Here is a 27,260-nt window from a genome sequence, read left to right on the forward strand (position 1 = left end):
TTTGGTGGGAGTACCTTAGAACATCATCTTTCACATATGGTAAGTAACCCACTGTTTCACAGGGAGGTGGAGCCTTTGCGAGTAAGTTGATAGTTGCTAAATAAACAACTCTTTCACCTCAATGGGAGCATTTGTGAGTGGGATTATTCACATCTGATAAATAAACACTCTTTCACTTCCTATGGGGCATTTGCGAGCGAGGTTTGTCACATTTGATAAATTAAACACACTTTCACTTCATGAGCAGCATTTGCAAGCGGGATTATTCACATTTGATAAATAACCAACTCTTTCGTTGTTTTAGCACTTCCCATCAGATGCCGGCTAACATCTATGACCCCTCATACTGTGCGGACACCCATCAAGTAGTCCCCTGGGTCCTGAGAGAACACATCCCTCATGAGAGCCCCTCGGTGGGCCGGGCCAATATTGGCAGTCACCTAGATGCCCCCTGAAACACCCGCGATGAACGAAACTCCCAGCTTGGGAGCTCAGTGAGGTGGGATCTGAGTAGCAAAGTCAGGCGAGTGCCTTGACGCTACCGCATGTCTGACAAGAGCTGCCAGCATAATCCTGCTTCCAACGTACAGCAGTAAAACATAGAGAGGCCTATACAGGCACCCCTACCCTTGAGGTTTTCTCTAAATTCCCCCTTTCTCTAGCTCTGCTGACGAGAACACACCTCTGACTGTAGTATCCACAATATCCTGCTAATCCACATCCCCCTTACACTCTGACGTTCTCTTCATTTCAATGTGACAGGAAATTGACATATGCCGCTGTGAGGCAGAATCCATGGCAGTTCCCTTGGGGAGCACTACCCCAGATTAGGACCACAGGTGAGACCAATAAATCTCCTTTGGTATCAGTCCGTACCACAAAGATTTAGTTGGTAGCTGTGGCTGAGCAGTCGGACTTACCTCAAGAGGGAGATGATCAGTATTCAAGGTTGACACAATAGGTAACACAGTACTATGGAGCAAGGAACCACTGACCAAAGTTTTGTATTAAAAAGAGAATATATATTTATTTTATACACTTCTAAGTCAACACATAGATCACAGTTAATAAAGTAAGTTAAGTTTAGTCGAAAGAAAAGCATATACAACTCCCTATTCAATTGTAGACAAGTTTGCGGTATAGTGAAAACTGAGCAAAACGGCACAGTGAAAACCAACTACAAATGGCACTCTAACAATTCAACGAAAGGGAGGGAAAGTACAAGTCAAGTCGAAATATCCTCAGACACCCCTAGCAATACTTCCCTGAAGTTTGGTGGACAAGTAATGCACAGTAACACTTTAACCAAAAGATTAGTGAATGAAAACTGAGCAAAATGGCACTCCACAGGTTAAAACAGTAGGAAGGTAGAGGGGTTCAGAAGGTTTCAGTGCATCAACACATTTCTCATTGAAAACTTATCTAGTGAGAGCAGATCTAACAAATCAGCTTAAGTCAATAGGCCTGAGCCAGAGTCAGTGGTACAGGACCAAGAGCTTAGGAGCAAAAATGTTCTTGTAGCTGCAGTCAAGTCTTTAGTAGAAAACTCTTGAAGAGGTAGATGCAAGGCGAAAGACAATGTTAAAAGAGAGTGCGGCCGACCCCACAAGTAGTTAAAGGATTTCAAACACCTTTAGGGCTACCACGGAGAAAGGGCGGCCTGGCGGGACAATGTACCTTAAACGTGGAGAAGTGGCTTCTGCGGTGGCGGTTGTTCCTGGTAGTTCCTGCAGGTCGAGGGATCCAACAGAGGAAGAGAGGCTCTCGTCGTGGAGGAAGGTTCGAGTCGCTGCACTACCCAGGGATGAAACCAGCCGTTGTGCTGCCAAACGAAGTTTAAAAGGTAAGCTCCTTTTAATCGCGGTCCGGGTCGATAGCTGCCTGGCTATCCGGTCTCCAAGTGCGGCGCACTGTCGATTTGACCAAGGCAGGTCCGAGGATGCGATAGGCGAACTGGTTGACCCCACCAGCTCAAGGGAAGGAGGCGCTTCGCTGAAGATCTCCTCTCGTCGTGTGGAAGAAAAGTGGTGAGGCGATCTGGCAGGGCTTCACCGGTGGTGTAGATGCTGAAGATGTCTCTGGCTTCTCTCCCCTTTGGTTTCGTAGTTCCAGTGGCGACGTCTTACTCTTCCAGTCCTCAGGACCCTGCTTTTATGTAGAAAGAGACCCATTCATACAGCCTAGCTGTCACTCACACAGTGGAGTGGTCATCTTGGCGGGAGACCCTCCAGCCTATCAGGTTAGAGTGCGACCTGAGTTGCTGTGGCAACTCTGTCCAGGGGTTCTACTACCCCTCCCAAACAGGCCCACCCCAGACTCAGTGGCGCCGAAAGGAGGGCTTCTCGGCAGAAGCCCGCCAAAAGGACGAACAAAGGATCCCCGACCTGGGTTAGGAAAATGGAGTAAGACTCGAGAAAGAAGTTTTATTAAAGTTCTGGCAAATAAAAGCTACCGGAGTAAAGTTAATAATAAAATAGACCAGCGGTATGTTAGAGGCTGTCAGTAAAAGTGGTAGCCTCGAAAAATGGGAAAATCCCATAGAGAAATATTCGCGGTCAAATATAAAAGGTAGTAACCACTGCCACCAGCCAGAAACTTTGTAGAGGGGGACTTTAAGGTACCCTCTCGAAAATGAACAAAGGGGAAAAACTATTAACCCCTTCCAGTACTTCCATATTAAGATGGGGTGTACTGGTTAAGTTCATACAAATTGATTAGTAAAGTCAATGGGGACTTTACATGCCCTGGGAGACAGTAGTCAGTCCCAGGGTATGGAGTCTATGTTTCGGGGTCACTACGACACCCCTGTGTCATGGCACGGAGGGTGCTGTGTGACACATGTGCATAAAGATGGTTCCTATGGGTGAGAGAAAAGATCCCGTAGGCATTAAACACAAAAATAGCCTAGAACACACATAGCAAAAATGCCTAAGAGTGGGAAAAAGAGTCTCACTCTTAGCAGGTAAAAAGAAATAAACCCTTCAAATCCAGCAAAGCTGCTGGGGGACTCTATAGGTAAGGGAAATTAGCCATGAAATGAGAATTCTCCCTAACAGCTGCCCAGGCTGAAAGCGGCCAGACAATATACTTTTATAGTTCCAATGGGCGGCACTAAATTGCCGGCTCCGTAAACTTTTCCGCTCCTACCTCCTGTCACGGAGAGGGGAAGAGCAGACTCATGTCCGCTACCGTCTGCCCCATCGACTGGTGCAAACACACAGGCGCTACCAACCTGCGCCTGGCTGCCAACCTCACTCCGCTGCTCGCTTCCTCCATCCTGTAGAGGGGAGAACGCAAGCAGGCCCGGTACTGCCCTCAGTAGAACTCTGGAGGGCCGGGACGCCCTGTGTGTTCATGATTACAACGCTCTCTCGCTCTCTCTCTCTCTCTCGCTCTCTCTCTCTCTCTCTCTCTCTCTCTCTCTCTCTCTCTCTCTCTCTCTCTCTCTCTCTCTCTCTCTTTCTCTCTTTCTCTCTCTCTCTCTCTTTCTCTCTCTCTCTTTCTCTTTCTCTCTCTCTCTTTCTCTTTCTCTCTCTTTCTCTCTCTCTCTTTCTCTTTCTCTCTCTTTCTCTCTCTCTCTCTCTCTCTCCTACACTGCTTGCCCCGCTATATACAATCCGTGGTCCTGTCCACCTGTCCCCCCAGGGTGGGGAAACGGTGACAGCATTTTTGTTAAAATCACCTCATCGACGCTCCCATTCCCCCTGCGGGCAGGCCGTACCAAGTCCCCCGGGATCTAGGAAGAAGAAATACCTGCAGAAATAAAAACAGGACTAATATTACACACGTAAGCTCACCCTCCATACATTACAATGAAACTCTCACGCTGGCATGTATGTGAGGGTTTACACCCACCCCCCGGTCCTTCAAAACCCTTGTCCCTAAGGGTTTACATTCTCCCTAGGTACATACAATAGCATTTGACACTTCCCATTCCATAACATCGGTACATTCCAAAATTGTTGAGCATAACACATTGGATTAACGGATAACACTGTACAAGTAGTAGCCGGCACATGAAATCCTCTTCTGATGGCTTCCAATTGGTCTCCCGGAGCATCGTGACTCAGCATTCTAACCGGCCTGACCGCTCGTTGAGGTCGCCGCAGTTTGCCAAGTCCCTCTGAATGATCTTCAGAGGCAGTCTCAGGAAGTTGTATTGACTCAGGCGTCCCATCCTCAGTGACAGAGGCAGACCTTTATCCTCCCCCTTTTTCTTTTCTTTTGCATTGGAGGCCACAGACAGTACAGTATTTGTTCTAGCGGGGTGGAGGGCTTCCCCGTCGATTGTGTCCAGTGCTGGAGTTCAGGTGATCCTCTTACTGGGCGAAAGAGGGGCTTCACCAGCAGTCGGATCCATTTCCACATCATCCCCTATGGGCAAGAGATGATTTCGTGGAGGGTCTTCACATCCCTCGGGGTGCCTTTGTTTCTCAGTCGGAACACTGCCAACCCGGTCAACTGTCTCTCGATCAGGTATGGTTGCGATTCCCATTGGTCTCCCAGCTTGTTTCGCCCTCTCTTCCCTAAACCCGTGATGAGCACTCTGTCGCCGGGTTGCAGGTGGTGGAACCTGACCCTATCATCATACCTTCTCTTGTTTTGCTGTGCATTTGTTCAGGCAGTGGCTTCCGCTAGCTGGAAAGCTTTTGACAAGCTTTTGACAATTGATCCTGAAGGTCTCTCACATACTTGCGGTCATTTTCGGCGCCGGTCCCATCGAGGGAGGTCCCAAAACTCAAGTCTATGGGTAGCCTGGCATCCCTTCCAAAAATCAGCTGATACGGCGTGAACCCAGTGCTATCATTCCTGGTGAAGTTATAGGCGTGGACACATGTTGGCTCCACTTCAGCTTTTCTTTGGCACTTAGTGTCCCCAGCATACGTTTTCATCTCTAAAACTCAGGACATCCTGTCCTCTCTCTTCCTATCCCCTACCCCTTCTACCCCCTGTTCTTCCTCTGGCTCTTCTTCGGCCACCTCTACCCCATCCTTCTCTACCTTCCCCTGTTCTCCCCAGACAAGGTTTTTTAGACAAGTCTGATCTATGAAAGTCTCATCAACAGGTTCATCCCTGTTCCTCCAAAACCATCAAGGATCACATTAACACCTTGGCCCCTGCCCTGGCAGACTTCTGCAACCACTCCTTCGACACTGGCGTCTTCACTTCCACCTGAAGCACTGCCTTCTGCACCCCCTTCTTAAGAAACCCTCTACCGACCCGTCCTGCCCGGCTAACTATTGCCCTATCTCCATCACTCCTTTCCTGGGCAAACTTCTGGAAAAGCTGGCCATCTCCCAGCTTAATCTTCACACTGAATCTGTTGGTAGTCTCCATGAATCAGTCTGGTTTCAGAGCTGCCAGAAGCACAGAAATCGCTCTCCTGAACATCCGTGAAGACCTGCTCTCCAACCTCGATTTCAACACTCCCTGTGTTCTCATCTTACTTGATCTCTCTTCTGCCTTTGACATGGTCAACCATGCCATCCTGCTCAACCATCTCCGTGATAACCTATGTATCACCGATCAGGCCCTGGCTTGGCTGACCGCTTTCCTCTCTGATCGACCCTCCCAGGTCCAACTTGGGTTCTTCCTCTCCTCTATCTCTAGATCTGTCTCTACCTGTGGTGTTCCCTGGGAACTAACCTCTCTCCCTGGCTGTTCAACCAATACCTGGCACTTCTTGCCCACTGCATTTGCTGCTCTCTGCCCCAACTTTCAGTACTATGCGGATGACACTAAACTCATTTTCAGGCTCCCTTCCGCCACTTCTCCTTCTCTCATCTCTGACTGTCTGTCTGCTATCCAGGAGTGGAATGCCGCCAATGATCTCTGCCTTAATGCCAGTAAGACTGAGATTCTCTTCATTGGCACACCCGCTCCCTCCTTTCCTGTCAATCTCTGGCTGGCCTCACTTGGCCCTCTTCCTCCCCCCACCTGTGAGGCTAAAAACCTTGGTCATCTTCGACTCCACACTCTCCTTCTCTCCTCACATCTCTGACGTCTCTAAGAAGTCACACTACCAGCAGCACCTTCTCCGAGGTATGCTTTGTTTCCTCTCCTTCCCCCAGAAGCTCACTGTCTCCAGAGCTCTGGTTCTCTCCAGGCGGACTACTACAACAGTCTCTTTCTAAATCTGCCTGCTTCTACTTTGTCTTTTGCAACTCACCCAGAACAGGACGGAGACTTGTCCTTGGCCTCAAGCCCAGGGATCGTATCTCTCCAGGACTGAAATCTCTGCACTGGCTCCCAGTCGCTGCGAGGATTAAGTTCAACCCCCTCTGCATTGTCCACAAGGCCTTCTGGGGTCTGGGACCTCAATACCTTCAACTCTCTCTTCCTAAATATCTTCCTTCTCGAGCTTTTCGCTCATCCACCTCCAACTCCCTCAGGGTCAGTCGCTTCTCCAAGCAACAAGGTGGTGGTAGACCTTTCTTCAGCAGGGGCCTCCTTCTGGGACAGCCTCCCTGCCTTCCTGAAACTTGAGGAGAACCATCTCCGGTTCCATAAGCACCTAAAAACATGCATCTTTGCTTCTGCTTTCTCTCTTCCTCTCCCCTGCTGAACTCCTGACTGAAACGGAAACTGCACTGGTTACCTGACTACCTTCTGTTCTCAGGCCCAGGTCCCCTCCCCAGCCAGTTGCACACCTTCACTGCCTCCCTGGCAACCCCCGCACTTGAGTACTGTTTTCTGTATCCCAACAGTACCCTACCAGCACTTGACACCTGATGTCTGCACTTACCCTTGCACTTGCCACCAGCTGGCCGCACCTTTTACTTATTGCTTTTATTTATTCTATTTATTTTTACGGTCGATCCCATGTACTGCACTTCCCCCCCCTCCACTCTGCATCGACTGCGTACTAGTTCTAGTGTCCGTTCACTTCCCAAATGTCCATGTTGGTCATGGAGGGCGTGCAGGGTCAGGTTACGTAGTGAGCGGGGTAGCACAAGTCGGTGTAGGTGTCGACCCAGGATTTGGCTCTTTATCACGCCCCCTCCCTTCAGCACTAGCGACTTCCATTCATTGCGATATATATGATGATTTGGCAGGTTTCTTCTGTCTAGAGGCCCTGTAACACCGGCCTTTTTGCTCTGCAGCACTTCACGTATCTCCGGATCTTGCTTTTAATAAGCTATTTAAGTAGGATTGTTGGGTGATTAGAAATTATGGGGGTACAGAACAATGACTTTGTTATGCATTTCATTTCACTTTGTGTCTGTATGAGATTTTTTGTAAATTCTCAATAATTAGCATTCTGGAGCTTGTAGGCTTTCAATCAGGATGGGGAAAATAAATATACAATCACATCATTTTACTGCCACCTTTTCCACTCCACAGGACTTGGAACATTACCACCTATGATTGTAGCTTTACTGGTAAAAGCAAGCAGATTCCAAATGGTTAATTGTGGGTGAGATTATACATTTCCAGACACAAAAGTGAAGTGAAAAGGGGACTTTGCCTATGTTTTGCTATTTACTTTTCCAGTATTTTGTGAAAACAATTCAAATGTCCTGTAGGTGCCCTTTTGCAAAGAAGTGCAAACAGATGTGGTCCCCTGTACGCAATTTAGGATTCAAAACAAAATTACCCAATACTCGATTCTACAATGATGAACACATTGTCAAGTTGTTTTATCATGTGACTTGTGCATTTTTAAATAATCTGTATACAAAGGCTTAGGAGGATAGCTCAGGGGCAACGTGCTCGCCTTGGAAGCAAGGTGACACGGAGCAACACAGGTTTGATCCCCAAGTCCGCGCTTAGAAACCTCTGGGTATTAAGCGCGTTATAAATAACATATCGTATCATATCATAAATTAGTATTTTATTTGTATTGTTTATGGTTTATTACAAACCTTTACAAAAGAAGTTAGCAAAGTAAGAACAAGAAACTAAATACATGGAAAAAAGAAAAGTAAAGAGAACAATCAAATACAGAAACTTACAATAATAAACATTTCATTTTCATGGCTTACAATCATTGGTATAAAAGTATACAATTCATAACAATATTTTACTGTAGCAGCTATGCTAACTAGGGTACCATTACAAATTATGTAGAAAAAGTGACTTGTTTGCCAAGATTCAGAATTGTAATATTTTAGATATTTAAAACCAAACCTCAATACATATTTGTACCAACTTGAGCTGGGAAGATGTGTGGTCAAGTACCTACATCTCAGGGTAGGCTCAGATTCTGGCTTTACCACTTAACCAACATGTGTAATCTTGGGCAAATCATTAAATCTCACTGTGCGTTTCCTTCCAGAATTTGGAGGCCTAGAAGTGATTCAGTTTGAGGTATGAGCTATTAAAATAAAATATATATATATATATATATATTGGTTTAATAGATGGGCAGCGCAGGGGTCATGGCCCACCAAGGAGACATACACATACTGATCGAAATTGTGACATTAAATAGCAAAGCCATCATGGACATTTGCATATTATAAACAGGATGTAAACGGGTTTACTGTGATTTTAACAAATGAAACATAGAGAATGATATTTTAACGAAACATAAATAATGAAAAAATATCGATCATTTTGGTTTTTTTTGGGTCCCCCCAACCGCCCTGTTTCAACATTTTTAAAACCCTGCCCACCCCAACCCCCTGCCCACCATATGTAACCCCTTGTCCCACCCCCACATGTGTTTTATGTATTTGTTCATTATTTTTTATTGGTCAAAATGTAATTCTCCATTTTGTATTCAGTATAATCACTGGATATCATGTAAACGGTATGTACCAGACAATGATGTATAAGGGGTGGCAGGGGAGCGACTGCCCCATCCAACCGGGAGTGATACCAGGAGGCCAGAAACGCCCCAACCTCGCCTCAACCTGCACTGTCTACCTCCTGATCCCACTCTTGCCTGCATGATAGCACTCCCACACACCCTCAATTCAATTAAAATTAGCTGCAAAATTGCAACAAAAAATATTATGTTGTGCTTCAAAATGTCATTTTATAAGTAACAAAATATCCTATTCCTTGCTTCAATATTCATCGAGGTGAAGGGAGGCTGTCTTTCACAACAAAATGACTGGACCACAAGCACCTCCTACGTTGCCTCTTGGGAGTAGCCACAATGTTCAGGGAAGTTTTGTTGAGTGCACACTATCTTAGATGGAATAAGGACTAGGGGCCACGTTGCTCAGCCCCTGCAGATGAGGAGGTGGCATCATCCTGGATTCTCCCCAGCCAGGCCAAGAGGACATGGTGGGGGAAGTGTGGGGTAGGTGGGATTGATTGTAAATGGGAATGGTAGTCAGGGGGAGCTGATGGAAGGTGACGGGGTGATATTGTCACATTATTTTTTCTGCTCCTCTTTTGCACTGTACTTTTTTATGTCTCAATTATAACATTATGTTGAAAAAACATACACAACACTTGTCTTAGGGCATGATTAATTGGGATTAATCTCTCAGACTCTTGTTAAGGGTTCAGGAGTATGCAACTTTCATTTTGCATGCTTTGGCAATTGTTTTCCTTATGGAGATGGGGGATGGTATGGAAGATGAAGTGAGTAGCCAATGGTAGGTCAAAGTAGTGAGGGAGCTTATCGAAGGAAACAAAGGAGCAAATGGAAGAAGAGAGCAGAAGACTGTGGAAGGGGTACTGGTGAGCCTGTGATTTTGGAAGGACGAGCAGGTGGAAAGCGAGAGCAGATTTCCCATTTGAATAAACTGAGTCAACCTGGGCAAATCACCTCATGTGAGCAAAACCTGGTAAGGTGAAGAGACGGTTTAGGTGAACAGACGGTTTCCAGCTAGAGTCATACCTCTAAACATACAGCTCGAATAGTAGAAAAAGACAACTTAAAAAACATGTAACATTTGTTGCACTCATGACAGCGATTAACTACTCCCATCATAAGCTCCACACCCATTCCTCATCTACCTGGGACCATCTCTCAGCCTTGCCCAAGAATACCTTTGCCTTAAATCTGCCAGGGAGTGCAATACTAACAAGCATCTTTATCATACATTCAAGTAGTCTTGGGGGTAAATGTGTCAACCCTGGTCCTAACAACTTGGGTTGGAATCCAGGCTTCTGCACCCTATAAAGCAGTCTAACAGACTAAACCAAATTAAGGTCAAATGTTTTTCTCTGATCCTGGAAGATATTTCTTTCCGGATCACGGATCTGAGAAAAATTGGGCCCCCATGATCACAAATCTGGCACACCCAGATAGAAATGTCTGGAGCCGGGCACGGTTCTTGCACTATAACGGGACCGTGGATGGTGAAAAGTGAAAGGTGAAAATGGGTGTTGGAAGGGGGGGGGACAAAAACTGATCCATTTTGGGTAAGAATAGTACAGAATATGTAAATGCAGTGTATTAAAAAAAAGCAATCCGAAACTAGTTATTGGCATAAAAGAAAAAGTGTCTGAAGTGCTCTGTGAATTATTTAACTTTCATGTTATTCTAATTTTGATCACTAGATGGCCATCTGCCACCTTGAATGATCAGTGTGTATCTCTCACTGCAGTTATCTGCGGGAAAGTAAGCAATTGAAAAACAGAAAATAATTAAGGATTGTGTTTTGGTACAGTGTGATGTTTTAGGAGCGATTTTTTAAGGCCAAAAACGAGGAACGATATTTAGGGGGAAATATTTTTAAACCGTATTTTAACAGTTTTTTGGCATGAATATTATCACATACAACAGATTCCTACCGATATGCCTAGCATTTGGCACATAGCAAACAATGCTATAGGGAAAGCATGTCTACATAAATACAGACAGCACAACAGCAATGTTTTATGTTAACAAACAGGGAGGCTCACACTTCTACAATCTCTCCCAAATAGCACACCTAATTTGACATTGTTTCATAAAGAGTGAGAACAGTCTAGGAGACCATCTCAGCTGCCACAAGCTTTACAGAAAGATTCTCAAACGCATATTAAGCAGATGGGGGAACACCACACACAGAGACGTATTTGACAAGTACAAATATAAAACGCCAGAACTTCAGTTCCAGGATCCGACAAAAAGGTACAATAGGCAGAGCACCATTGGTGACTGTCGGGGTATTCAACTAGCCTTTTCTCCTAACAGCACTAATCTCTTGCTCTGCCCAACTGCCTAGCCAGTTCCCACCTGGCACTCTCCCCTACTCTTATGCAGCTAGAAACCTCAGCTCACAGCTGCTCTCCTTTCATCTGCCAAACTGTAACAGCAGCTCGCCACAACCCCCTAAATATTAGGAAAATCACTCTTGTTTTCTCTAAACTGGACTATTGTGCCAGCATCCTCTTTGGTCTCACCAACTGTGCTTTCTGTCCTCTCGACAAGATCATTAACTTCGCTACAAGGACTCTTTGAATTCCCTCACTTCACACCTATTTCCTTGTACCATCACCAGGCTGGTTGACTGATGATGCAAAACAGGGCCAGATTTAAACTAATTTTCCTGGTTCACAGATCTATCCATGGTAAGGCACCACTGTATCTATCCTCCTCTATCAAACTCTACAAGCCTTCTCGTAATCTCTGCTCTGCCTCCTTGCAGTCCCTGTGCTTCCTATCACGTCCGCTCTTTCCCTCTTCTTGCTCCACTTGCATGGAATTATCTTCCCCCGGACATCCGAGAAACAGTCCACACAGATTTGTTCAAAACCAAACTAAAACCCTACCTCCTTGCCTCAGAGTTACCCTCTTAACCTACGTCTCATCTGCCTGATAGCTAACATTTTCCCCTCACCTCTAACCTGCCTTTGTCTCTCACTTCCCCTGCCTCCATTCCAGCACTTCACCCATCATGATCGCATCCCGAGCACAGCTGGCCGTACTGCCTACCTGCACTGAAAAATGTCCAACATTGGTTGTCCTTAATCTATGTATGCCCACTTATGTTTTGTCACCGGTGACTGTTCCATTTACTTCCCTCCCCAACCTGATCAGAATGTCCCTCAAACACACCCCATTGTAAGAAGCTCACTGCTTATTGTCATAGCTAATTTCTTATCTATTGTATGTTCTTTTGTAATCAAAAGAGCATTGTTCCTCCTGTATATAAATAAAATGAAATGAATAAATAATCCATCCACAGAGTGTTGCCAAAATGTAAGAGGAGAGTTTAGCAATTAGACTCATCACACCAACCTGGGTGAGACCAGTCTGGCATCCACATCTACTACGCATGGCAGTTGATCCCCCATAAAATGTTTACCAAGCCCATGCTTGTTAAGCCAGAAACATAAACAAACTACAAACCCAAGCATGATGATGTTGGCAGGTTAGCACCAGAAGTCATATGGATGGTATATTTACAAATATATCCGAGATGCGCAGACAACCTTAAAGAGGAATGAAAGCAAAATAAAATAAACTGCTATTTCAATGAATGGAAGGGAGATGTTTTGGTGTAAAAGACATGTCATCAATCAGATACAATGTAGAGAGTCTGATGTAATCAAATACCTTCTGTATCTTCCCTACGAAGGGTTAGTGTTTAACTCAATCAAGGAACGCACCTCTGTGCCAGCTGCATATACCAGGTCACAACACAAGGTCACTTGTTGTAAGGTACCAGCAGTTCATTTTCAATGAAGGGGTAAAAGGAGTACACACACCAGTCTCCATCCCAGCATCATCTTGGGAATTCACCACTCCATTGCACAGGCTGCTGCAACCTACCTTTTTACACAAACGTTCATTTAAGTTGTATGGTAACTTTCGTAGTTGCACTTACCTTAATATGAAGAGTAAGTGAATTACAAACCCTTTCAGTAGAAGAACCATTTGTAGCTGCATACAAAGACAAAGGGGTTTTTAGAAAACACACCTTTTTCTCACCAAAATGCATATCTAAATTCCTCGTAAACCAATCCATTGAACTTCCAGCATCTTTCAAGAATCCACTTCTAAAAGCAGAAAAGAGATTGCATACTCTTGATGTTCACAGGGTGTTGATGTTCTACATGGAACAAATGCAAGCCATCAGAGAATCTAGCCAGTTCTTTGAAGCCTTTAGAATGGTTCAAGAGGGATACCTTATAAGAAATAACAGTCAGGAAACATGCACCCTGGACTGCTATGCACTTTCTTACAAAGAACTATCATCTAAGCCAGGGGCGTGGCTTGATGGCTACGTGAGGGGACGCATCTCTCCGGGGCTCCCGCAGATCCTCTACCGATCCTTGGAATTAAGGGAGAATGCGGGCGATATGGCAGATTAGCAGCACACCCAGAGACGCATGAAGATTCCGGGCACACACCGTGTGCAATGTGAGATGGATTGACGGTTAGTAAGGGAAGCTGCGGCCGAAAAAAAAAATAAGTCAAGCGCCTGAAACTGTGGGCACCCAAAATGGCGGCGGCACACAAAGGGTCATAAACTGACCAGGACATCAGTGCGGATAGAGATGGCCGGCACCGCTGGGGTGTCCGCTGCGGCTCTGCTGCATAAACACACCTCATTGGCGTGTGACCGGCACTGAGCTGGAGGAGGCTGGCCGTGCTGGAGAGAGGAGTGCCGACTCTGGAGGCTGCAGCCGAGGGGTGGAGGACCCCGGACTTCACTGCCGGGGACACACAGTCGAAGGAGGGGACAAACTATCCTGGGCTACATAGCCCACATCGCGAGTGGAGCTGGAGGCGGCCCTGGACTCGTGCACCCCAGATTGCGGACCCCCCGCTAGTATACAGCTTAGGGGGCCGCTTGAGTAGTTGAGCACTGGCTCTGGTCGAGGTGCAGCGGCAGTGAGAAGCCGGTGCCCGGAGGCAGCGCGTGCCGGGCAGTGCCGCAGGCGGCGAGCGCTTTGAAGGTGCAGCAGCTGCGGCGATGCCTGCTGGGCCAGGGCGGACGCTAGCGGGACGCTCGGTTGTGGAGGGCTCGTGCAGGGTGTGAGCCAGGCGGGCCGTGCAAGCCAGGGGTGTTAGCCCCTTTGAAGGCAGACACATACATGAGAGCCCCCCGGCGGGGACCATATGGAGCAGAGCTCCGACTGAAGCGCACCGACGTGAGGTGCGGAAAGAACGAAAGGGATGTCTTCCCCAAACGCAGCGGCTCTCGGAGACACAAGGCAGTGAAAAGAAGCGGCGGAGGTGACTCCGGAGGGGGGGGACGCTGCACAGGATTCCCCTTGCTCGGGGCTAAGGCTGGATTGCTGGAGGTGTGCCTCTGTGGGGGACCCTTTGGGAAAATAAAAATAAAAAGGGAGAAAAAGAGATGAAACTAAATCATTGAGACCAACAATAGTAAGAATAAAGACACCGCATTCCAGGAACTGTGCGCATGGTGCACAACACACATAAGCTGCCTGCATGGAAGCGAGCCGAGGAGGCCCCACTACCTATGAGTGGGGCGTGATGGCGCTAATACAGGCACTGGGCGGCACAATGAAGCCTGAGACATGGCAGTGAGCCTGAAGTCTGTGAGACACAGACGGACCCCAGCGCAGTAAGGGGTAGGAGGAGCAGAATCTTCCGGCCACCAGAGGCCAGCTGAATGGGAACAATTGGGCGCACATACGTGGGAGGACACAGCCCATTCCTAGCGGGCAGCAGGGGAGGTTCCCCAGCGGGGTACCAAGCTCTAGCCTCCGGAACAGTACCACACCAAGTAGACCCTCGCAGTAGAGGCGGCTGCGCCAACACACACGCGGGCGACACGGCATAATGTCGAACAAAACAGTAAGACCAAAGAGCAAGCAGCCCTCGTTGGAGGCTTATGCAAAGACATCACCCGAGGCGGAGGGAGCCCGGAGCAAGGATAAAACCACCACTGGGACAGAGGAGGCCCCGGGCACTATCCAAGAGGTGCTGGCAGCAATTGCGGACCTTAAAGTCGCCTGGGAGACCAAACTGGGCCTGGCTATGAACAAACTGAAAGTGGCATTAGATCTTAAGGTTGGAGCGGTCCAGGAAGATGTGAATCTGCTTAGACAAGATGTGAGATCGCTTGCAGAGCGCACTGGAAACCTGGAGAAGGATATGGCCCCAATCACAGCAGACTGCGCCACCCATAGATCGGAAATACATGCCCTGGTGCAGCGAGTGGGCAACTTGGAGAATAGAGCAGAGGAAGCGGAAGGACGTGCTAGACGCAACAACATCCATATAGTTGGCCTTCCAGAAGGAATGGAAGGACCGAACCCAACAGAATTTGTGGAAACCATGTTGCTGCAGGAGATAACCGGGGGGGCCCTGACCGAGGGGTTTGCGTTGGAAAGAGCGCACAGGGCTTAGACAAGAAAACCGCCCCCGCGGTCCTCTCCCAGGCCAGTAATTGCTAAAATTCTGAAATACCGAGACCGGGAAAAGATACTCAAATTCTTCCGTAAGGGCGGGACGATTGAGAGGGGGCCCGCCAAAATCACTGCATACCCAGACTATACCCTGCAGGTACAGCGCAGCAGAATGAACTTCGGAGCGGTGAAAAGAAGACTGCGAGAAACAGGTCAGAGATATATGCTGCTTTACCCAGCCAAGCTGAAGGTGTTCCACAGGAACAAAACTTTGTTTTTTGAAACACCAGAGGATGCCATGGACTGGCTAGAAATGCAGAGTCGCCCCCAGGAATTGGATTTCCAGACGGCAGCTGACGTAGATAAGTAACATGTGGCTCTGGCACCCTCGGTGAAAGAGCGCAAGACACTGGGACTAGAATATAGCACTGCATGGGACTCGGGCATGGTGCTGCTTAGACTGTATATTTTTGTAAGATCCGGCTGAACTGAATAATCCCAATCATAAGAGCGGGAGCCCCGGAGAAACGACCCTTGAACCCTCATAGCGTTACGCTTAGTAAGGTCACTACTAGCTTGGTGACGCCCCACGGGGCGCTTGTACTCGGAGTCTGGAGACAGGAACAGACGCGGGTGGGCCTGAGATCCAGGGATGGAGCTGGGCAATTGTTGGGGTTGGGTAGGGAGGGGGGAAAGGGGGAGTTGTGTGCAGTGGGGCGGAGTTGGGGAAGTTGGGGGGGGGGAATGAGCTGGATAGTCCGGGAAGGGCGGAGGGAGGGGAGGAGTTGTGTGCAGTGGGGTAGAGTCTTGGGAAGGCGAAGGGGGAGAGGGGAGTTGTGGAGGATGGGAGGGCTAAGAGTCGGACAATGGGTCATCAGGGAAGACATTGGAAGGGAAAGTGGAGGGGGAGTTCATCAAATAGATGGCGTAGGGTAATCTCAGAATAGCGACCTGGAATGTGCGGGGTCTCTATTATCTAAAACGCAACAAAGTGATGATGTATTTAAAGAGGATGCGCATTGACATAGCCTTGCTGCAGGAGTCCCACCTCACCAAGGAGAAGTTGGAGGTGGTCAGAAGAAAATGGAAGGGTAATGTCATAGGTGCCGCATACTCAGCATATGCTAGGGGGGTGATCACTTGGGTGGCACTGCACGTGCCGTTCCAGCTGCTCAGCTCTACAATAGACCCAGAGGGTAGAATGGTGGTGGTGGTGAGACTCCTGGAAAACAGGGAGGTGAATATTATAAATCTGTACGTCCCTAACCACGATACAGCGACATATTTCAGGTCCCTATACAACAAAATTAGCCCCCTGGTGGGTGGCACGGTGGTGTGGGGAGGGGATTTCAATTGCACCCTGAACCCAAGGACAGATACGTGAGATGATAATTCAGGAAAGCCGGCGCCAGCTGCTATAGCATTGAGGACACTAGTGACAGACCTCGGTCTGGAGGATATGTGGAGAAGGTTACACCCAACGGATAGGCAGTATTCACACTATGCAGCGCCACATGACCTGCACACCAGGTTGGATTACGTGTTTGTAGCGGCGGAGATAGCGGGAGAAATGGTGGGGGCCGAATACAAGGCCAGGGTATTATCCGACCACATACCATTGGTCGTGAGTGGCAACATCAACCCCCTAGAGCGCGTATCCCGACATGGAGGCTCAGAACTGAAGCTCTACAGGACGCGGAATTTCGAGAGGATCTGAGGGAGGCTATCGAGGAATACTTTGAAATGAACACAAGCAGTGTACCTTCTGTGGGAACAGTATGGGAGGCGTTCAAGGTGGTGGTGCGTGGGGTAGCCATATCAAAATCCAAGGGGCTCCAAGGGGGTATTGAACGGAAACTGCTAGAAACGGAAAAAGAGCTGGAGGGCCTTATTCAAAGCGAGGGGACCGCCCGATAAAGTGGCGTCAAGATAAAATACTTACATTTATGCTTGTAGCGAACTCTGGGACAGATTATGCAAATTAAATTATGGGAAATATACGGAGAGGTTACATGCAGGGGGGGATAAGCTGGGTAGACTACTGGCCTGACTATACAAAAATGAGACCCCCGCCGTTGGGTGATCAGAGAGGTCAGAGATGCGGAAGGTCGAATTTATAACACCCAGGAGGGGGTAAACGGGGAGTTCCTCAAGTACTATAGACGATTATATGAGGATACAGGAGAAGATATAAGCCAGGAAATAAGGGAAACAATAGAGGATATGGGGCTGCCTACCTTGGATGACCTAGAACGCGCAGACTTAGATGCCCCCATTACCGCTGACGAACTGGAGGCGGTGATCCAACACCTCCCCACATGTAAAGCACCCGGGTCGGATGGGTTACCAAGTGAATTTTATAAAACATACAAGCAGGAGCTACTCCAGCAGCTGCTGGCCATGTTTAATGAAGCCAATGAGCGGGGGGAACTGCCGGCGTCCCTCCGCGAAGCAGTGATCGTCCCGCTCCTGAAACCAGGTAAGCCGGACGTGGAATGCAGGTCCTACAAGCCCTTGTCCATGCGCAACCAAGATAGCAAAATACTTACGGCAGTGCTAGCCAACAGGCTAAAGCGGGTAATCGGCAAGTTGATACACCCAGACCAAACGGGTTATGTCCCCGGCAGAAATATCGCAGATAACCAGAGGAGGCTGCACCATATCATTGATCAAACTAAGGAAGACTTGGGCGAGTTGGCTATCGTGTCGCTGGATGCGGTGAAAGCCTTTGATTCAGTGCGGTGGCCGTGGTTGAAAGCGACCCTGAAAGGATATGGAATGGGACCAGGTTATACTAGATGGGTCCAGTTTCTATACAGCTCCCCGATTGCGAGAGTTAAAACTGGACCCACAATTTCAGACAAATGGCAACTCAGTAGGGGGACCAGACAGGGTTGCCCCTTGTCACCCATGTTATACATCCTGGCATTAGAGCTGCTAGCAATATGCCTGCGGCAACAATACGGGGAGGTGGGGATTCGTACGACAGGGGGCACACATCTGATATCACTATATGCAGATGATGTGCTTCTCTACTTGCGCTACCCGGAAGAAAACCTGCAATATGTGCTGGATGTGATGGATCGTTATGCCACCCTCTCGGGCATATCGGTGAACCCCGGGAAGTCCAACTTGTTCCCCTTGGGGAGGTATAGGAGCACCCCATCGGCGAGGCTATCCGTCCTGCAGATACCCTGGCAGACTGTAACATTCAGGTACCTGGGTGTGAACATTTACCACAAGATAGAGATAGAGCACAAACATAATACAGAGAAAGCGATTGAGGTCATCAGGAATAGCATGGCGTTCTGGTCTAGACTACCGCTGGCCATGATGGGGAGAGCGGCGCTACTCAAAATGGTCGTACTGCCCAGACTCTTGCACTTTTTTGTGAATGTCCCTTACTTGATTCCCAGACGCTTTTTTGTGAAACTCCATGGCATGTGCAGGGGCTTCATATGGGGCAACTCCAGGAATAGGGTGGCCCTGTGGAAGCTACAGAACACTTGTGATAAGGGGGGCATAAACCTGCCAAATTTGAACTGTATTACTTGGCGGCACAGCTGTTGTATGTGGCCCGATGGCTGTCTGCGGAGGACTCGGCGTAAGCCAGGCTTCTTCAGGGTGACTCAGCCCCATACTTTCTAAGAGAGACAGTGTGGATGCATAAAACTAAGATGGTGGTGAGGGGAGACTATTGGAGTGGGGCTGGTAAGTTTGGCGCAGAGCATGGAAAACGGTGGGCGACTCGGACCCGCCCTCTCAGCAAGTCCCGCTGGTGGCTCTATGCGGGGACGACCCCCAACTGTTTGAAGCAGTCTGTAGGTACTGGGAACCGGTGGGTCTAGCCACCCTCGGAGACATGTGGCAGGAAGGGGAAGTATTGGGATTTCAGAGGTTGCAGGAGGAGACAGGGGTGCATAGTGGCCAATACATTACATACATCAGGCTCCTGAAAAGGTTAAGGGGAAGGTGGCCTGAGACAGCACTAGCGTAAGAACCTGATGCCACCCTGGAAATGATGTATGACATCTCAGAGGGTGGACATGAAATATCTAGGATATATGAGCTCTTAAGATCGAAGGCAGAGAGGGAGCTACCCCAGCTGAGGCAGGACTGGGAGGAGGAGATAGGGGAACCCATGACAGATGGACAGTGGGATAGAGCTCAAAGGTACCATAAGAAGGTGTCCCGGAGTGCGAGACTTTAGCAGATCCAGCTGTATGTCACCCATAGAGCTTACCTGACCCCTGGAAGAATAGCCAGGTTTGGAGGCTCAGCCATACAGAAATGCCCCAGGTGCGGAGAGGAGGAGGCAGGGTTGCTGCAGATGTTCTGGGCTTGCCCAGAGGTACACAGATTCTGGGAAGAAATAAAGACGAAAATGGCCAGTGGGGGTGTGGTGCTGGATGTGGGGTCTGCTGGGGCATGCATGCTTGGAAATTTCCCCAGGCCACGTAATTTAAAGCATATCAACAAAATGAAGGATCTGGCCTGTATCCTGGCCAAGCGCAGGATTGCAATGTGTTGGAAGGCGGCCCATAGGCCTAGAGTGGAGACATGGTGGGCGGACCTCCTGAAATGGGCAGAAGCAGAAACTACGGTTTGGTTTGAAGCTGTCACCAGGTGGGGAGAAGAGGAAGTGGGTCCCCTGATAGCCTGGAGGCAGCTAATGACCTCAATGGCAACCCCTCACCAGGCCAATCAGGAAACAGAAGACTCAGATGAGTTGACAAGCACTGAGATTCCCGAAAATGCTCATACAGATGACACTGTTGAAACGGCTCGAGTTTGTGGGGACAGAGGGGGGAGGACGGGAAATGTATAATGTGCTGGCTTGACATTGATTACGAACGTCCTAAAAGTTGTAATGTTTGGAGTGTTGTTTTTTAAAAAAAAAAAAAAAATTGTTAAAAAAATTAAAAACTATCATCTAAGCCAAGAACACACACCACATGGGCCAAACAGGCAATGTTTGTTTTTACAGCTAATGATCCCCTAGATAATATTCATTAAACTGCAAACTGGTGTGTAGTACACACTTTCTTAAAAGAGCGCAAAGATATGCAAACCAGAGCTATCTCACAAGTCAGCAGTTCTGTGAAACATAGTTACCACTGTACCAACCACAAACCCCACTACCAGCTAATATGCATACATCATGTGAATCTAAAACAGATTCACAAGCCCCGGAAGACCACTGTTATTATTAATAGTCTTTCTGGCGGTTGTACATGTTTTAGAATTGCATGCACCACCCATCCACCTTTATTTTGAGGGACGTGAATGAATGCTAATAGAAGATATGCTATCACAGTATGTTTGTAGTGCTTTGCAATGAGGATTTAAAGAATCCTAGTAATGCAATGTTTCAGTATTCATGTATAATCTCACCTTATTTCACAATGTATACTGTGAGAAACCTGAAGGTGTCTCACTTACGAGTCCCCAGGGATCTGTCATCCAGGTGGCCAGGACACTGCCATCACTATTGGATCCAATTCTGTTCCTGTGGGTGGACCAGTGCGGGAGCATCGCCTGGATGGGGGGGGGGGTCTTCAGGGACTGGAAGTGGGGCGCAGAAGGGTGAGATGCGGTATCCCCTTCCTTGACAGCTTTTCTCCATCCTGTCCAGTAGGATACTTAGAAACCCCTGTCCCCTTTTCCAACATGAACACTTTCTCGCCCCGTGAGCGACAACGGACTAATCGGAGCAGTTTACCTGACATGTCCCAACACAAGGGTCAGGCAGAGTCAGGCAATTGCCGACAACTACACACCTGACTGCCCTTTCCCTTCCCCACTGGGATAAAAGGCAGAGCACAAGAGTGTACTTTAAGCAAGGCCAAACGCACGAGGAAGCAGCTATTCCATGACGGCAGTTCAAGCGGAGGAGAAAGGTGGTGAGATCTGAAAGGACTTCAAGGAAAGAGTTGACCTTGCCCTTTTCAACCCAGACCTGCGAAGCCTCTGAGAAAAGAAACATAAGACCGGGAATCACAGCTGGCAACTGGTGTGACGGATGTCAGCGGTTACTGGGCACCCTCCCGCACTGATAGACAGGGCGAGGAGACGTGGTTACCATTGTGGTACCGTCCTTGACCCCAGAGGCAAAAGAAACACCAACGAGTTCAGCACAGCCAGTGAGTCGGAAGAACTTGATAGTGGGCCGACTGGGTTAGACTCAAGGTTGCAGTGACATTAAGAAGATTAAGAGACAGAGGTCTTTGTGAATGAACTTTGTACCAGAGCCAGAGTGGTCCGGCGACACGTGGGGGCTGATTTGAAGGCCTCTGGCTGGTACCTCTCTCCTAAACAAGGAAGGTATTGAACTTTGCCATGCCTTTCTTACAATACAGAAGAGGACTTGAGAACGAACCCTATGAGCGTGAAGAGAAAACTCATCGAGCTTGATTGGATAACTACCCTGGAGAAAGCAGGGGCTTGTAAGCTTTTTGGAGACTTACCTCCTAACAGGAGGTTAAATCAGGTACGTGCCTATCTCTTAAAGTTCCTAAATAGATCATACGGGGAAACTTTTATGAGAATGCACCTCCGCCTCAACATGATTCAATCAAATGAGATCAAGGCAAACCGAGGCTCCAGTCCAACCAACGTTTGTAGATTCTGCTTGGATCCAGCAAAATTAGAAGCAGTTAAGCACGTGATGATTACCTGCCCAGGGTTGACTGGGGAGCGTGAACTGTTCCTCAAACAGCTTTTTTGAAAGTTCAGAACAATGGACGATGAGTCTAGATGGTCGGCATTGATTAATGGTGACAAAACTTCCTGGGTCATTGCTGCAGTTTCATTTATTTTGAAGGTCTTTCCACCAGGGAGTGGAACAACGTTGATTCAGAAACATTGATGATCAGAGCTGGGAATACAAAGAGAATATAAGATTCAAGAAATGAGGAACCACAGCGATCAGCCGTGGGGGTTGTCCGCCTATGCAAATGTATACGATTGGGAACTGAAAACTAAACCTATCATGATGAAAGTTTAATTTAACATGTAAAGTCGTCATAGTGAACCTCATTATTGACTGGCGGAATGGAGGATGGATTTGTTCTATTTTGTAAAAATTGCAATGCAATTAAATTAAAAAAAAATAATAATAATTACCCCACACTATTTTGTAGCATAGCGGTAAGGATTGGCAATAGGTTTTCTTAGTATAGGCCCTTTTTATTTGATTAGACTCTACTTGGACTACCTTCTATATTATTTGATTGTCATAACTTGCACCCATTTTAGATTTAGGTTAGGTGTTTCTCACCCATTTTACAGTTTAATAAACACCCTTGAACTGTGATCACTTATGTCTGTCTGTCTTTGATGCCATGCCTTTCTTACAATACAAAGGGAGAAAACAAAACAATCTGTGAACATACACTTGGATGATTATTTGGGAATAGCCTGTGCACATAGTGCAGAGTAATATTAGAGGAATGATTCCTATCTTTTAGTTTCAATAGACAGGTTATGCACCGGGCCAACCACCAGATGGTGAACTATGCATAGTATATGATTATAAAATGACTAGAAGCTCCATAAAGATTATTACTGATGAGTAATGTTCATATTTTCCTTGGATAAAAGTACTTAACAAGAAATAGTTCCTTTACCGCTGCCTGGACTGCTTCAGTCACAAAGTATGGTCTAGCCATGTGTACTCACTGCGAAATAGTTGACTAGAAGGCACTCTGCGGCTGAGTATAAGAAGGGTTGCTGTCTTTTGGAAATCTAGATAAGTCTATGCTGTCCCTAGTTCTTCCTGCTTAACCTTTAGCAGAAACATGTACATTTGCAGCAGCAATCTGAGGTTACGGATCCACGATAGGGCCAGTTGGTCTTGTGTCTGCCAAATGGGACCATTGATCAGTCATTGCAGTAGGACTGCCTGAAAGCATTTGATGTTCTTAAATGCGCATTGGATTGTCAATTAAAGAACTGCTTCTCAAAAGGACACCATTTATAATTTCATCTGTTCCTCTACTTTTCAGAACCTTTCCACATCTCCGCTGGCCGAGCCACCACATTTTGTTGCTCATATGAGGTCAACCTTGATGTTTTTAAAAAATAACCCAGTGCCAGAAAAGTCGATTTTCCCAGACAAGAAACCCAGGACGTACAAGAAAAATGAAACCGGACTGTGGGAAATAGCAGTGTCAGACATAGTCTGAAGTAAATCTGTGAACATATTCATGCGTATTTGTTCTGCCTAAAGAAAGGACTGTTATTTGCATTGAAATTTCTGTTTTCATTTACTTAACAATATTTTAAAAAGCTTATCCTCTATGTTGCTTATAAAAGGTAAAATGATTGTATTTGCATTCTACTCTGCCACATTTCTAAGATTGATTTGGGTTTTTGAACAAATGGTTCAGTGTATATACAAAGGTAAACCCATATATTTTACATATATATACAACTTTATCATGCTGTAAGCAGATTTGTAATGTCACACCCAAAAATGCTGATTTTGGTCCAATATTGAGATATTGTCAAAGATTTAGGTATATTTCATAGGAAGGGGCTTTATCACAGTTGAAAAGGGAAATGTCTGTAAATGAGCAGGACTATTAGCAATCCTAACTTCCGCCGAGGTGTTCAATCAACTGTATTGGTAATGTCCTACAGCCAGGAAAAAAAATGAAGTAAAATGCGAACAAGAAATTAAGGTTATGATTTCATAAAGCACAAATGGGTTAAGTGAATGCTTGGAGGTCATATAATGCTACAGCAAACTCTTACAGCTTTAAGCAAGTTGTAGTTTTCTTGTTATGTTTAACATCCCTTTGGTCAGTGCACCCATACACCTCTTTTCTTCCTTCTTACACCTCAAAACATTAGTACCTAATCGGTTTGGTACTTCATCTGCCTATGTGTGCCTTCTCCATGTGTAAAGATCATTCCAAATCATGAATACGCTCAATTCAATGGATTGATGACCTTCACAATGTACAAGTAAACATGCATTGTTGACCTGCTTATTTCCTTTGTTAACGCCAGAGGCATGATCAAATGTAGAGTACAGTCATTCAAGTAAAATTGAAAACTTTCAAGTTTCATTTATGTGTTTACAAATATGGCTCACTTAAGATCAGAGAATGGTCATACTGCAGTGACCATTGGGTCTTGTCATTCTGATTTGACTATGGTGCTTTATATAAATGTAAACAAAGGTTAATCTTTTTATCAAAATTTGGCAAATGTTTCTGACAAGATAGAGGTACGTATGTTTTGCATGATATTCCATGGTACTATCTGCAGTACAATCTCGAACAGCTGCGGCTAGTTCTAAGTTTCTTAATATACACGCCCCCTTCATAGATATATTACACCTTTAATGGACTGTTTTTTAATCATTCTTAAATCATGAAATGCACTTTCCTCCGCTTTCAAGAGGCATCTCATTTGGTAACCTGAACTTCATACATGCACGCACACCCTCAGACCCACCCTTCTATGATGTGATATTTAAGGGAAGTAACTTCTCCATATCCTTCATACATTTGTGTTCCATTTGGACTGTCCTACCAAGAAGAATCGGGTACAGCAGAGGTAGACCAAAACAGACTTTCTGGTACTGTTGCCAAATGTGTCATCCAATTTTAATTTGCCATTCACTGAATAAACACTTAAAAAAGTAACGCTCTTGCAAAGACGTGTCAGCATTTTAAATGACTACAATGTAGATATTTTTTTGCATACATTTGAGGTTGCCACTGTCCCAAAGTCAACAGCTCAAATGCCATCTCATAACTGATTAATTGCTTGCTCATAGTGGAGAAATATTTAGTTCACAGTTCATACATAAATAGTTGTAGCATGATGAAAGCATATTGCTGATCAGAAAAATGCTTCATGCTCCTATAAATGAGCATAAACATTTGTGAATAGATTCTAGTATTTACATGGAAGTACTAAAATCAGTCAATGAGTGGTTGTGTGATGAGTTTGATGTGGTGAAGCATACGCTCGCAACAAGGAATCTTGTTAGTTCATTAGGTGAAACTGTAACCTGACTGACCCCAGAGAGCAATCTGGGAATGCATAGCTGCCCGTCGATAAAAGGTAGAGCCTAGAGGGAGGTCTATGCAAGGCAAAAGAGATGCATACATAGGGGAAGAAATATCAGGTATGTGGGTCTTCCCTCGGAGTGCAATACTTGCATGGCTACATACCGAAGGACCGGTGAAGTGGGAGTAATAGTGGTATATTCTGATAAAACAATCAAAGTGTAGACATCGAGGGGAACTGTGGGTACCTCCACACATACAGTATGGATAGTATGATGGTAATGCCATGTCAATGCCTACTTTCACTTTTTCAAAAAACAACTAGTAATACTCAAAACCTACTACTAGATGGCAGAATAAGCATATCATGTCATTCTGAACAGGTACAAGTCCAAGAAAGACTGTTACTAGGTATGTGACGTTTATTTTTATTATTTTTTTTTTTTATTTGTGTTTAATCAAAAGTGATTTTTACAAAATGTGCTTTTTCGTGAACTTTCTCACAAAGTGGTAGAGTCTCTCTAAAATGTGCCCTCGTTGTCAGCTATGGCCGTGGCAGATTTACTGCTTCCAGTATTTTGTAAGTTGCTAATTGCCATTTTGTCTTGTCTCCTCCGATCAAGCGAGCTCAACACGTCGATACATCTGAAATAGTGAAGTCCGAGAAGATGGGTCTTAAATATCGTTCTCTTATGTGTTGGTTGCTGGCACATTTTAGAAGTAAGTGACGGATAGATTATTTTTCTGGTGTGCGGCAGAGATTGGATGCGGATTTGCCTCTAATTGCCAAAATCTCATTTGTCGGCAGCAGGTTGAGGCGAGCACGAAGCAGCAGGTCTCTCCCCTTTTTACATGGGAATTTATTTTTTAATGTATTCTTGGAGCTCATTCACTTTTTTGGTGTTTGAAGGCAGATGAGCTGTCAGTTTGTTTTTCTCTGCTGCTTCCAAGGTCACTATCCAATCAAGTTCTTTTAGTTTTGTTAGGATTTTTCTCGGGTTGTTGATTAATGTTTCTTCGTCGGACTGCATTAGTTCCAACACTTTGATGTTCTCTTCTTTCCATAGTGAAAGCCTTTTGATGCTGTTTCGTTCCATTTCTTGGTTAATTAAGTTGTAGATTGACAGAGGATCCGCCATCCGACATTTCCTGTATAACATTAATGTAGACTGTTCTACTGTGCTTTTTAGAGAAGGCAGACTCGGCTCTTGACAGATGGAAGCACCAGGCGTTGTTTGGTAAGATGAGCACTTTTCTCCAAAATTTTGCCTCCATTTTTGGCCAGATGTTAGTTGGTAGATTTATCATTGCGTCTCCTCCGTATGTTAATGTTGGAATCACCTTTTTTCTATAGAATTCTCGGACTGGGATCAATGAGTATCTACCACATTTTTCTATCTATGGCCCTGGCTTGTGCTGCCATTTTGTTGACTTTCAATGTTAGTGAGACTTGCATCGCTTTGTCTTGTTTTGTAGAGTCTAGTATGACCCCTAAGTATTTGAAGTCTAAGACTTTTTCAATTGGCGTACCTTCGAGGTTCAGTCATGTTTTTTCTCTTTTTCTTGAGGATGCCTCGAACGTCAACAGCTTTGTTTTTTTTTCGTTAATTTCCAGGTTGTTTTCTTGGATGTAGCTTTGTAAGTTGGTTAATTGCCGTTGCAATCCTATTGGCGTATGGTCCAGTAGGACTAGGTCATCCGCATAGAGAAGCCTCGTTATTTGAGTTTTGCCAAGTTTTGGTGGAAATGTTAGTATTTCTGTGTCTGAACTCTTGATGTCTCCAATGAATGCCAGGAAAAGAGCCGGAGCCAGTGGGCACTCCTGTTTTACACCTTGTGCTGTTGAGATCGGGGTTCACAGTAATCCGTTTTGATCCAAGTGAATGCGCATGCTGGTGTCGGTATACAAGGCCTTGATTGGATTCAACAGGGAGGGAGGACAATCACACGTTTTCAATTTTGACCAGAGTCTCGATCTGTCTACTCGGTCAAAGGCCTGTGTGAGGTCGATAAAAGCAA

The 27,260-nt window shown here is 46.2% G+C and overlaps 1 protein-coding gene across 2 annotated transcripts in view; it reads left to right on the forward strand.

The window, feature by feature from the left end:
• NTAN1 (N-terminal asparagine amidase) overlaps positions 1 to 24,872 on the forward strand; it is a 724,178-nt gene extending 699,306 nt beyond the window's left edge. Inside the window, exon 10 of one of the 2 annotated variants that reach the window (XM_069647129.1) lies at positions 23,223 to 24,872. In XM_069647129.1, coding sequence (XP_069503230.1) covers positions 23,223 to 23,402 — 180 coding nt within the window. In that variant the 3' untranslated portion in view covers positions 23,403 to 24,872. The remainder of the gene's footprint in view (positions 1 to 23,222) is intronic. The other variant, XM_069647130.1, reaches the window with a different exon arrangement.
• The last annotated feature ends 2,388 nt before the right edge of the window (positions 24,873 to 27,260 follow it).

Source organism: Ambystoma mexicanum, chromosome 2q (genome assembly GCF_040938575.1).
Source record: "Ambystoma mexicanum isolate Mex_15411 chromosome 2q, UKY_AmexF1_1, whole genome shotgun sequence".
NCBI lineage: Eukaryota > Metazoa > Chordata > Amphibia > Caudata > Ambystomatidae > Ambystoma > Ambystoma mexicanum.